Below are 13815 nucleotides of genomic sequence, written 5' to 3' on the forward strand. Positions count from 1 at the left end.
ATCATTCCGGATTATGGGTGTCCGAATTAACGACTTTTGACTGTACATACTTCAGATGTGTGAAAGTTAACATACAGTTCAGTTTTAATCAGCATATAAAGTGCATAATTTTGATGAGAATTATTATACAAAATATTATATTTCAAGTAAAAGCTGTAAAATTAAATAATTATAATTTAATTCTTTTAATTTGATTTTACACAGCAAAATATGTAATTTTCAATTTATTATTAATAATAATCTAATATAAACTGTCATGATTATTATTATGTGCCATAAACTTTGATTTACTGCATAAAATTTGAAATGTTCTTATTTCTTACTTTGGAAGATTAATGTCCACTTTAGCAGTTAAAAAATATAAATAGATCCATCTATGACATTTTCCTCTATTAAAGCCATTAAAGTTGGCATGGACTAATTGGGAACAGAAAGGGCGAAATACTCTGTAGTTTCACAATACAGTCTTCTAAAATACTCTTATGGAGAAAGAAGATGGTCAATGTAACTTTTCCTTCTTGAATGTTACTTTTCATTTTCTCTTCCCTTTCTACAATTTGTTGTATCTATCAATTTTAACATTAGGATGAGTAAACTAGGAACAGGTAGAGGTATTTACATACTGATACATCTTGGTACAATCTGGTGATTTTTTACACATGAAAAAGTAAAAGTTAGTACACAGGTTAGTGGCTTTTGAGACTTTTTCCCCTTAAAGATTTTCTAACTATCGTTATTTATTGTAAGTTGGCAAATATTAACAACATATGAAAAGCCAAATACTTTAGCAATTTAAAATACAAATTTTAATTATTAAATAAGGATTATGTGATACATTCAAAAAATAAAACACATTCACCCTCCAAATCTTTCTGCAATATTTTTGCATTGTTTATCTCACCAAGCACACAGCACTCCCTTTTTACTTAAAAACATCAGAGAATTGCACAGACTCAGTATCGTGCAAAACCTTGGAAACATCATATATCTACTAAACACATTTCCTCGATGTTCCTTTAGAAATCCGGGGGGAGGTGATTTTATATTTCTGCAGTTTACTGAAATTTCTTATATTGCCAGAAAATTCCACAACTGCATATTTTAAAAATCAAAAAAGTATTACAAGCAGAAAATTTCACAGTTTATTTATTAAAGGCCATTGGAATTTGAAAAAATACAGCATTAAGAACACGTATGAAAATGGCAACGCTGCTTGGGTGAAAGATTGTTATGAGCATGGTTGCCTGAAGAACGGTTATGAATACGGTTGCCTCAACTTGGCACATTCTGAAAATTTGATGACTTCTATCAAGACAGTTGTTATAATGCATAAAGTCGACAAGTAATATTAATTGTAATTATTCTAATCAACCATTGTGTGTGATTCATTTGAAGCTGTAATTCACAAAATTCTACATATGTTAACTCTTGACATCAAATGTAAATGAACCATATGACAGTAGCAGAATCCAAAAACATGTTTGTATTCAAACACCTTTTTTTTGTTGGATGAATGAAGACTGTATAGCCATTTTGGTTCTCAGCTGTGTTTTAATTTCATGAGCTGATTATTCAAACACAATCTTCCTCAGTAAAAAAAAAAAAAAAAAAAAAAAAAAAAAATTAGAAAAGTTGCTTTTTATGTCATGGGCAAAGCTAAACTCATTAAATCCATTGCAGTAAACAGAAACAAACAAAAAGAAAACTGACAAATTAAAAAGGCATGATGTGCAAGCAATGGTTTTAAAGGCAATGATTGCCAGAAGAGAAAACACCACCACCTGGCCCCAAGAAAATACAACCAAATTGTATATTTGTATTTATATTTATACAAAAAATTATAATTTATATTTATATAAAAATTTGTATTTATATTTATATAAAAATTAATTATATTTGTATTTATATAAAAAAAATCAAGATGTATGGCTTTCATGGAAATGTACTGTAGAAACAATTTAAAGTAGAAAATAAATATTTAATGATCTTAAAATAGCTTTTAAAAATAAAAAATTATATTCAAAATTCAAAAAGTGAAATATTACAACATGAATTAACACTTTAAAATTTTTTATCAAATTAAAAAAAATGAAAGCATGAGATGAATATTGTAAAACAATCTTGTAAATTTAATATTAATAAAAATCACAAAGATAAATACACTTACCACTTCTATTATAAAATTTTTTGATAAATTCAGTTCTACTAAAGATTTCAGCCCTCTCAAACCACTCATTTGAGTCAGCTGATTTGATGATAGATTCAATAACCTCAGCTCGTAAAGGTGATTTATGTTACTAATTTCTTTGACCTAAAAAAAAGTATTATATATATATGGGTTTATTTATTAAAAAAAATCAGTATTTTTCTACGTAAAAATTAAAATAATTCTGTAAATATCTTCAGATTACAAAAACAGCTGCAAGAATACTTAAGAAGAGAAAAAGGAGAAGAAAAGCTTTCAGAGCTGGCCACTGATTTAAACACATACTTTCATAACAGAACAAGCTTTGATATATGTAAACAGATTCACATAGCATCATGTGGATGCAAGATACACCCTACAGTTTTGTATAGCTTCGAAGTGGAAAGCAAACTCTGCATGGCTAGCAGAGAGGCAAAGTAGAGAAAGAAAAAAGTTCTGCACAAAAGTAGCAAAAGTATTTATACACTTGAATTTTTTTTTTTTTTTTTTTTTTTTTTTTTTTTTTTTTTTTTTTTTTTGTTTAAATTTTGAGCTCTGCGATTGGATGACAGCCATCTACAATGCAGATGGTTTGCATAAACAGGCATGAATGAATTAATTTGCAAAGATGCAGTCCAGAAAAACTAATATAAATGATTTAGAACAAAAAGGGGAGATAGCCAAATTAAAATGGGGAATAATTGAACTGTTGCCAAATTTAAGCTGAAAATTTTGAGTTACATATTTTATATCTTACATCTTGCCCCTTCAAATAGAAAAATGTTTATAAAAAAGCCTTTTTATAAAAACATTAGGGTGTTAGCAGAACAAGAGAAACACAATTTGGGGAAATATTATAAAAAATTTTATGTAAATTTTGAATATAAGTCTTAATCTGATTTACTACAGCAAATAAAGAATTTTAAGATTTTAAAAAATATTTAAGGGAAAATTATCAAGATAAATAATTATACTTTTGAATTTATGTTGAAAATTCTTGATTACTGCTAAGAATTTTATAATTATTTTGAGAATGATGTTAATATGAAAAATAAATGAAATAATTTTGAAAAACTGGTATAGAATTTGGTAAATAATGTCAACATTAATTAATAATTGTATGGAAAGAAAGATTATAAGTAATAACTAAGTAGATTATAGATATGCTTTGTAGGCTTCCATATTATGAAAAAAAATTAATTTTTTTCTTCTCATTATTTTATTTTTTATATAAGGAATGATTGGTCTAGTTAAAAAAAAATCGATTTGCTTCATACAAGAAACAGAGGCCTTTGTAAGTTAACTGCTGAAGCATTCTTTTAACCATTGGTGGTTAATCATAAATTAATTAAGGTGAACTTGCCTAATAATGGATATGTTTGTATACCGGGAGAAAGCTGTGTGGTCTTACAGTTTGGTGTAAAATAAGAAAATTGAAAATGTCATAATAATAATAAAAAACCTAAATTCAGTAATACACTGTAAATGATGTTAAAATACAAGTTATAATAATAAAAATCTGAACTTTCCTTTTTAACATTTCTTTTTTTTTTTTAATTATTATTGTAGGGTAATGTAAAATTTCTTTTTATTTACTAAATTTGTAAGACCTAATTTGAATACACAAGTTACTTGTCTTAATTTGAATTTGAGTTTTTGTATACTTATTTTTATTTTAGTTGCATTATCTAAAGAATTTTAGGGCCATAAATCATAATTAATAATTTTGAAATATTTATACAATGCTAAAAGCCACTTATCTTGTATAAAGTATGGAGGTTTTTAATTGTTATTATATGTAAGCATCCCATAGTCATAAACAAGTAGTTTTTTGAGGACCTGCTCATTTTTATCACTGTTATTGTATTGTTTTTCCTTAGTTTTCTATGTTATTAATTTCTTAAGTTTATGTGACATTGCTTTATAATAAAAAAATGTGTAATGTTTATAATGAGTAAATAATTAATTTCGCTGTAATATAATTTTATGAATATGAATTAGGAAAAAAAAATGGCTTTATATCGACTAACACAATTTTTATAAAAGTCTTTCATGCCAAGGACCATTATGATATTCACACAAAGATTTCAAGAACTGTGCACTTTTACAATTATTTCTTGAAAAAATTAGGGAAGTCTTTACAATACTTTCACAAAAAAATGAACTTGCAAAGTGTTAAAATAGGACTGAAAATTTCAATAGAACTTCAAATTTTGCATTCATTGGTTAAAAGTATTATATTCAAAATTTAGATACAAATTTTATGACTTTGTACAAAATTATATTTCTCTTGTTCTGCTGGCTATCTAATGTTTTTATTAAAAGAATTTTCTGTCACTTTTTTCTCTTTGAATGGAGGAATATATAAGATAAAATAAGTCACTCAAAATTATTCTCTTCAATTTGGGAATAGTTTTTTTTTATTCTACATTTTAATTTGGCCAATTCCCCTTTCTATTCAAAATTGTTTATAATAGTTTTTCAGGGATGCATCTTTCCAAATTAATTCATTCATGCCAATTGTCCTGCATTGTGGATAGCTCAAAATTTAAACAAAGAAATCAAGGCTATAAATAATACTGCTACTGTTGTGGAACCCCCCCCCCTTTTTTTTCCTGTTTTGCCTAGCTGCTAGCCAGGCAGCATTTGCTTTCCACTTCGTCTTTTGTCTAAGATGTAAGCTGTATAAAATTGTGAAGTGCATTTTGCTAATTAAAGAATTAAGGAATGCTGTATGAATCCATTTATGTGTATCAAAACTTGTTCTATTATGAAAAAAATATGTATTTAAATCAGCGGCACCGTCTGAAAACTTTTCTTCTCTGTTCTCTTATCTTAAGTATCCCTGCACTTGTTTTTAAAATCCTTTAAGTCCTCTATCTCATAATTACATTTTATATATGAGTTAACAGATTAACACAGCAATAATTTTCAATGTAAAAATTAAAAAGAATAAAACATGAGCAATAATAAAATATAAATGCAACCTCCATGCCATAACAGCATCACAATAAACAACTTACAAATTTCAAAAGGATGCCAAAATAATACCTCATTTCCACTTAAATCCAGAGAATCCAGATGGTGCAAACTCTGAAGTCCATCAATATACCGGATTCTAAATCAAAAAAATAATATCATTAATTAGAACAAAATCTATCTACCTAACCTTGCCTCTCTGCATATCTCTCTATATAAATATGAATAAATACAAAGTAGTTTTAAACTCAATCCAACTGCCCGCTGATAGCAGCAACAAGTGGTGGTAACGATAGTTGTTAGTTCAGAAGCTAATTTTATGCATCTACTTCTTTTGTTTCACAAACATCCTGATGATGATGCAGTGAAACATGTAAATTTCTTTTTTCCTTTTCCATTTTAGTTTCAACAATTATTTGCACTTTTCATGCAATTTCAAACTCTAATTCAGCACTAATGCAGCTGAGATTTTATTTATTAAATTAAGCAAATAATTAATACAAACAGTACAAATATTTTTTGGAAACTGAGAATGTTAAAAAACTTAAAAGTGTAAGCCAGAATTTTTAAATTAATGCATCCAAAAGGAAGTTTTATTAAAATACTTAAAAATAAATTGCATTATTAAAACAGAATTAAAAGAATTGTTGCTAATTTTATGATTTTAGATTGACTAACATTTTCACTGTAAATTGTAAAGTGAGAATTAATTCACAGTAAGTTATATTCTAGATATAATTATTTCTTTTTCTATTTTTTAATTTTTTTCACTTTAAATCAAGATTTTCTTTATTTGTATTTGAAATATCTTACAAGTGATTAGAAGTACTTTCAATTTAACATTTTAGAGTGCAATAGTAAGAATCCTAGAGACACAGAAGATTATTCTTGATATTTTGAAAGCAAGTTAATTATTTTAATAAAAAATACATACTTTCTCCTAGTCAAAAAGGTAGAAATGCCTGTGTTCTCAACCTAAATTTATGTAAGCTCCATTCAGAGTTAATTACTTAAAAATAACAATGCTTATAATTGTAATATTTCAGACTAATTTGAATGTTAATAATTCCAAAATGCAAACTTTAAATGTTTAATGTTGAAATTAATTGAAAAACTTAATGGATCAGCAGTGATCATTAAGCACAAAATCCTACTACAAAAATAAAACTGAAAATGTAGCATATTCATAATTCATTAGATTGATTCATATTTGCTCATTATACCAAAAATATAAACTATTTAACAATTATTTCTTAGTAAAACTTTAAACGTGAATAAAGATAAATTAGTTATTTCTTTTTTAAAAGCAAAGCCAAAATTACCTGTTTCTTGCAAGTGTGAGCATTCTTAGAGAAAACAAACTATCCAAGCCACTGATCTGTTCTATTAAGTTATCTGATAGATCAAGGAACTTAAGATTTGAAAACAACTCCAAGTTTTCAATAACTGATATTTGATTTTGCTGTAGGCTGAGTAAATGAAGTTGGTCTTCGCCTTCAATGACTGGGCAATGTGTCAAATTACTTCTGAAACAAGGGTGCAGTGCATTAAACAGCAGAACACAAAGTATACAGATTCCATACACACTTAAAATAAAGTTTAATATATATATATATAAATTTCAATACACTAGGTGTTGATAACTGCAACTTGCAAGATGCTTGTGATCCAGATTATCTAACAAAAGACTTATTTTAATAAAATTTGGTAAAATTCCAGAAACATAAAATTAAAAAAAATAAGTTAATATTGAACTTACAGAAATACAGTAATTAAAGAGGAATAAACAGTTAAATTTTAATCTTGTCTGGTTTTACTTTCCATATAATTTGAAAATACTTTAAATGGAAACTAAACATAAAAATGCATCACATTTTCAAATAAAAAGATTGGTAACTAATTTACAGACAGTCTGGTGTTTTGCCTCATACAGAAACACTCTAACTAACCTCAGAATATACAGCTCACATATATTTAACAATGTAAAGCAGGGTTTCTTAAACTTTTTTCAGTCGCGACCCTTTTTTTTATCACTGAGATTTTTTTTGCGACCCCAAGGACCCCATAATACACTGCTGGCCACCCAAATTGCAACACCGAGAAAGACAAGAGATAACACAAAAAAATTTATTTAGTAGATCACATGTTGACCAAGTATCAATTGATTAAATTTATAGACTTCTGTGAAGTGTGGTTCCTTCCAGAATCAGTAGCCAGAGTAGCTATCGTTGCTGGAGATCACCGCTGCCACACGCCTCGGCATTGATTCAAAGAGACTTTGTATGTGTTCTTGTGGTAAGCAGACAAAGCAGCTTCTACGCGTTGCCAAAGTTGATCTGGTGTGGCAGCTTGGGATGTAATCTGAGTCAATTGTTTAGCAACCATCGACTACATGTTTTCTATCAGCGAAAGATCTGGAGAGCGAGCCAGCCAGGAAGCAATTCAATCTGGCAATTGACGAAGAACTCTTGGACAATGTGTGCCACGTTTGGTCGCGCATTATCCTGTTGAAATATGGCTGTGGGCAAGCCCTGAAGGTCAGGAAGGCCAATTGGCTCCAAAACCTCGGAGACGTAGCGCTGGCTGTTTAAAGTACCGGCAAAGCGTATTAGAGGAGTGCGAGAGTGATATCCAATACCACCCCATACCATAATACCCGGTGCAGGACCAGTGTGGCGGTGCATAACGCATCTCTCTCCACGGTGTCTTCAGCATCCTCTCTCCACTGTGTCTCCAGACTCAAATCCAGCCATCGTGGTGTTGCAGACAGAAGTGTGACTCACCAGTAAAGACAATTTCATTCCATTCTGCCATCCACATCCTTCTTTCATCGCACCATTGGCGGTCTGTGGTTCTGTGTCAAGGGTAGACGAAGCAATGGACGTCTTGTGAACAGACCACTCTGCTGTAAACGGCATCGAATGGCACACGCAGACACTGGATGATGCATTATAGACTGTATGTGCTGTGCTAATGTTCGTGATGTGACTTAGCGATCTATCACTGCCATGCACACAATGTTCCTGTCATCACATGAAGTGGTGCACTGAGGTGGATGCGATCGAACACGTCGGTCCGTTGTACCTTCCAGCATCCAACAGTCACATATCCGCATTACAGTTGTTTGGTTTCGTCCAACACGACTACAAATTTCCCTGAAAGATGATCCACACTCACTGAAGGCCACTATCCTTCCTCTGTTGAACTCAGATACTTGATCAAACGATGATTGCTGTTTACTTACTTAATTGATCTTTTTTTTTTTTTTTTTTTTTTTTTTTTAACCACAAGAAAAACACAATTGCTGAACTTGAAATTGTCGAAAACTCCAAGCCTCCTTACTTTAAAGTGGCGCCACAGGCATGCGTGATGTGCGTTCTGAGCTGAAATTCTAATCATTTGCATATCTCACCTCTGCTAATGCATGTTGTAAATTTCATGTTATTTGCATGCTTCCTTCAGGGTGTTGCATTTACGAAATTTTGTGTGGCCCCATAAGTAACAGATGAAATGACGTTACTTATGTAGAAAGCAAGTAAAATGAGCGTTTCTATAATAAAAAGAATGCGTCGAAACGTTTCCCTTTTTTCTTTGTCTATACTGTCTTATCTTTATCCATTTTCAGGTACATTATGTAAAACAGGGATCATACACATTTCTGCACATGGAAAATAAGTACTTTTAAGGACTTTTAAGGACCATGAATGAAAAAAATTAAGGACCTATGAGCAAATGGGAACTGAATAAATTCAATTAAAAATATTATCTATGCCTGAATTTCACTTTTGAAATACCATCCTAAAAATAAAATAGATCCTTAAGTACACAAATTAATTAATTAATAAGTTTGAGAATAAAATAAACTTTATGCAATTTATCAAGTAGTGTTTAATATTTTACACTTATGATAGTTGGACATATTTGAAAGAAGATAAGTGACATTTATGTTTTACTAACAGTTAGCTTTATGTTGATTTTTTTTTATATCTAATTTTATCACATACTTAATCAGTCTAGAGGTTTAGTAAGTAGCACATAGATTTTTATGTCAAACGGCATAGGTTAAAATGAAAAGTAAGATCATAATCAGCATGATTCATAACAAAAGACTAAATGTTTTCACCACTGCTGCTTGTCTAGAGAGAGACCTGCTGATTAGAACTAACCTGTAAGGCCAGGCATGGTTGGCAAGTGTTGCATGTTAGTCAGGCTCTGTTTGATGCAGTTAGTGTCATAGTTTCGTGTAGAGTTCCAGGGGTTGTAACCCAGTTAATATACTTTAAGGTTCCAAAAAGCGATTAAAGCACCAAAGGTGATAAATTGTTTTGTATTATTTTAAGTCTCACTGGATACAAAGAATAAGTTTTACTTGAATTTTTACATTTTTGTGTTTTATCTTGTGACCACAGTGAGTATTAAAGTTGTTTGAGTACGTAGAACATGATATTTAATAAATAAAGGCAACACACAAAACGTTAAAAAAACATCCCTTTAGACGTAATTTAAAATCTGAAACCTTTCAGGTTTATTTATTTTTATTTTTATTTTATTTTATTTTGAGCAGACCATGTCCAAAAGACAAACCATGAAAATACAAGCAATCCATCACATGAAAAAATATAATGACATATGAAAATTTGAATCCATACACGCCGGAATAAAACAGGTTTAACAAAATTGTAGCCTCGAAACCATAAGAAATCAGAAAAGCTTAAAAATCTAATAAAAAGTGTTTTCTATTTAAGTGGACTGAGTTCAAAAATCAAAACATGTAAAACATTCTCTTTCTGATTTTTTGCTTTTGTTTGCACATGGTTTGCTACCAATTGAATATGAGATAGATTTTATTAAAGTCTATCCCATATTCAAATGGTCCTTTCTATTAGTCTCGAAAAGGCATTCTGCATCGAATCACTTTAAATGTCCAAATCACTTTTCAAACTGTTGCCACCAAATGTTATCGCACTGTATTATTTTCTTTTCAGATTTTCTTTTAATATTTTTATTTTCTTTTATTTATTTATTTTACAGAAAATTGTGTGAAACAAGATAATTTTTCCAATAGTCTTTAAAGAAATGTGATTTCTAAACTATAAAAATATTCATAAATATTAAATATGTATGATAGGTTTCCTACACAGATGTAATGTAGGCAAAGAAGTCATGCCTTCTGAGGAACAGTCCATAATTATATAATGCTCCCAGGTAGTAGACCTCTTTTTTGAATGGAATATTGCATGGCTTTTCAAATTGGGCTGATACGTTGATATTTATTGAATAAACAGGGAATTCCATAAACCGATACTCATTCAAGCCATAAATAGGTAAGGTAAGCACGTACAGTTGTGCACATTGTCTTGTTCGTAAAGACCAAACTTATCAATTCCATTCATGAATGAAAGTTTGTAAGCCACTCACATAGCATTAATATAACTTTTGTTCATTACAGAATATTTTAGACACACATGATGGATTTTCAATTTAAGCTAGCTCAATACATTTTGCGCTATTATGAAGCCACCACGAGCCTATACTTCCTAACATGATGAATTCTGTGTTCAAGAATTTTCACCACTATGGGCTCATCTATCTGCCCAAGAAATATGATTTGTCAGACTATACTACTCATTTTGTTTGTCCAACTCCTCTGTTGGTATTCTCAAGTCTAGGCAAGGTACAAGGTTCTGTGTTATGATGGCCTTCAAGCTGAACATAGATAGTTAAAATATTATATAGGGAGTATCAGTCTTAGCAGAAACTCCAAAATTGAAATTTGATTCATTTAGAGAAGTCATGCACACTTGTTGCTTGAAATGTCTCTTGTCAAAATCATTTACAGTCTTTTGACAGCCAGTCTGCTGCTATGAATTCAGAGGTTTATTAGAATTCTTGCATTCAAATTACATCTTTTAAATGGTCAAGTGTAGGACTTTTTTTCCCTTTTTTGCTTGTACACTGTGCCCCCCCCCCAAAAATGAGACAGTTCTATATCTCTTGTTCTACTGGGCCGACTGACGAAATTCAAATTATGTTTTTCATGTCTCGAAACCGCAATTTACGATACATACTAAATTTATATATAGCATTGTTCTAATATAGGTATTTTGACACAATCTGAATCAGACTTTTTCTGAAAGGACATGCCAACTTTTCTCCATATTTCGATTCACTGTGAGCACCTATCAAGACAATCTCCATCTTTACTAACTAATCAACTTTTTAAGCTTCCATACTCATCAAAAATATTAGCAGATTTTGGATTAAAACATTTCAGAAAAATGAGGCTACTTATTGGTTACCCAGTATCCACCAATACGTAACCAAAAATATCACTCATAACTCTGGTTTTTAGCATTAGCAAACCTAGGTATTGTTCCAGATTCTTCCATAAAGATTACAATTTTATTTCTTTTCTTCCCTTGTGAATGTCTTTTGGGGAGGAATGTTTTTTCCTCTTTAATGCCAATATCAATCCTAAATTGGCCATCTTCATGCAAACAGTGGAACACGAACAAGGATCATGAAAATGAAGGAATAAGTGGCAACTTGGTATAGCTCATGATCACTCATCTTCTTACTTACCAAGTTTATAAAGAGGCAGAAACAAACTGCAAAAAATAATAATTTGTTTGATACCCATCAGAGATTAAAAACCCAGATTTTTGTCACCAAAAAATGCTAATAGATGTTCGTGGTGTATTACCAAGCACCGAATAACCAACAATTTAAGGAAATGAATACAGTTGAATATTCCATAAGGGATCCTCTATCCCAGTACCCATTAATGAACAATTCATTTCTAAACGTTTCTTTAAAAACAAACATTTAAATTTTGATAATTACTAAAAGTATCTGCCAAGTTAAAAAAAAATAACAATGCATCTATAAAACGCATAAAGGAAACAGGTAAATCTTTTAGTATATTTTTCTCTAATTCTAGTACCATTTCTTAAGAACATAGCACAACTACTTCTCCATAAATAAAAGAACTGTCTTTCTATTTAAAACGATTTACAAAAATTTTACTTATGTCCTTACTAATATGAATGATATATAGACAACATGAAATCTGGCATCGCTATAAATTTACCTTTCTATAGAAAGACGATCTGGATCAAGTGTCCTCTCTTCAGAAGACCGTTTAGCATAAATTCTCCCATCATCTGCTATACGTATAGCTACCTTAGATTTCCCTACAGAACAGATACTTCTGAATGAAAATATGTTGATTATATTTATCACACTGCATCCAAGTAACATGACAATAAAAGAAACACACAAAAAAACCAAAATTACAAATAAGAATCTTAAAATTAAAAAGTTTAAATAATTAGTTTAATAACACACCACTTTATCAATCATCAAAAATAAACAAACTATAATGTTTTGAAATTAAAATGTCCTTTATTTTTTTAATCTAAATGTTTTTTAAATGTCATCATCAAAAATAAGCAAACGATAATGTTTTGAAATTTAAATGTTTTTTTAATATGTGATAAAAAAGATTTATAATATAAAAAAGTGTAAAAATAAATGAATAAAAAGAGAGAGAAAAGAGTAAAAAACAGTTAAGGCTATCAATTAGTTGTATAGTAATATTTCCAACATTTTTATAATTTTTTTGGGGCAGGGAGGCTAAAATGAAAAAAATTTATATCTAGGAAAAGTGGTATTTTTTATCTTAAGAATAAGAATTATGCTTTACCTTGTAATTCACTAAAGCGGGATCTTCCCGAAAGTTTTCTCGCCAGGACCCATTGAGCTCTGTATGAGGACGGTCCAGCATTGACAGGAGAAGATGAAATAGATGTTGATGTGGCAGTTGTTGCATCTTCTACCTTCGATAGTGAAGTGCAGGCATCAGAGACATAAGATGTAGAGGAAACCGGACTGGAAGATGCACGGCTGGAACCTCTGGATGGAGATGGGGATTGGTTACGGTTTAGCGTACTTTGTACATTTTTTATGTCATCTGTAAAATGAAAGACATTTAACTGTAACAGTGCAAAAGTTAGCACAACAACATCATATCCAACATGAGTTATAGGTATTAAAATTTCTCCTTGGACATCAGCCATCAGGTACTGCTATCTTTTTTTTTTTTTTTTTTTTTTTTTTTAAGGTTATTTTTAAATTGTGAAATTATTAGAAAATAAACTTATTTATTAAGTTTCTGTAATAATTTTAAACAATTTTGCATAACAATAACTTTAGTGTAACTCATCAGAAGAGAACATATAAAACTGTTGTTCTTCCATTACAATCATTACTAAACACGTCCAGTGACTTCATAGTTATTTTCTGCCACAGAACAAAATATATCAAGTTCTCATAGAAAATCCTTCATTTTCTATGCACCAATATACTTCTGGCAAGATGTGCACTCTAGTACTACTTATTTGATTTGCATTTATGTGAAGTCATGTGGATGCCAGAATAAGACAGAAAGCCATTTGACAGATCTTAACTGGTATTGTTACTTAGTGGGCACCTTTAAATTAAATATGTAATTCTTATTTCTAATAACAGTGTTCTTGATTTCAAAGTAAGCACTTCAATAAAAAAAAATTAAGTTTCAGCCTACTTTATTTTTTCTTTGTTGAAAAAACTAACATAACAGACCAGTTTCTCACATTTTGTAAAGTTTAAGG

General features: G+C 30.1%; 1 protein-coding gene across 3 annotated transcripts in view; it reads right to left on the reverse strand.

Moving 5' to 3' along the window:
- LOC118202927 (leucine-rich repeat-containing protein 49-like) overlaps positions 1 to 13815 on the reverse strand; it is a 65254-nt gene that overhangs the window by 30827 nt on the left and 20612 nt on the right. For 2 of the 3 annotated variants that reach the window (XM_035375143.2, XM_035375140.2), the window contains 5 exons: positions 12870 to 13136; positions 12255 to 12357; positions 6487 to 6690; positions 5237 to 5303; positions 2168 to 2311 (listed from right to left, as the gene is read on the reverse strand). In XM_035375143.2, the coding sequence (XP_035231034.1) occupies positions 2168 to 2311; positions 5237 to 5303; positions 6487 to 6690; positions 12255 to 12357; positions 12870 to 13136 (785 nt within the window). The remainder of the gene's footprint in view (positions 1 to 2167; positions 2312 to 5236; positions 5304 to 6486; positions 6691 to 12254; positions 12358 to 12869; positions 13137 to 13815) is intronic. The other variant, XM_035375142.2, reaches the window with a different exon arrangement.

The sequence above is a fragment of the Stegodyphus dumicola genome, chromosome 6 (assembly GCF_044657685.1).
Source record: "Stegodyphus dumicola isolate Sdum_Otavi_A_Nest chromosome 6, ASM4465768v1".
In the NCBI taxonomy this organism is placed as follows: domain Eukaryota; kingdom Metazoa; phylum Arthropoda; class Arachnida; order Araneae; family Eresidae; genus Stegodyphus; species Stegodyphus dumicola.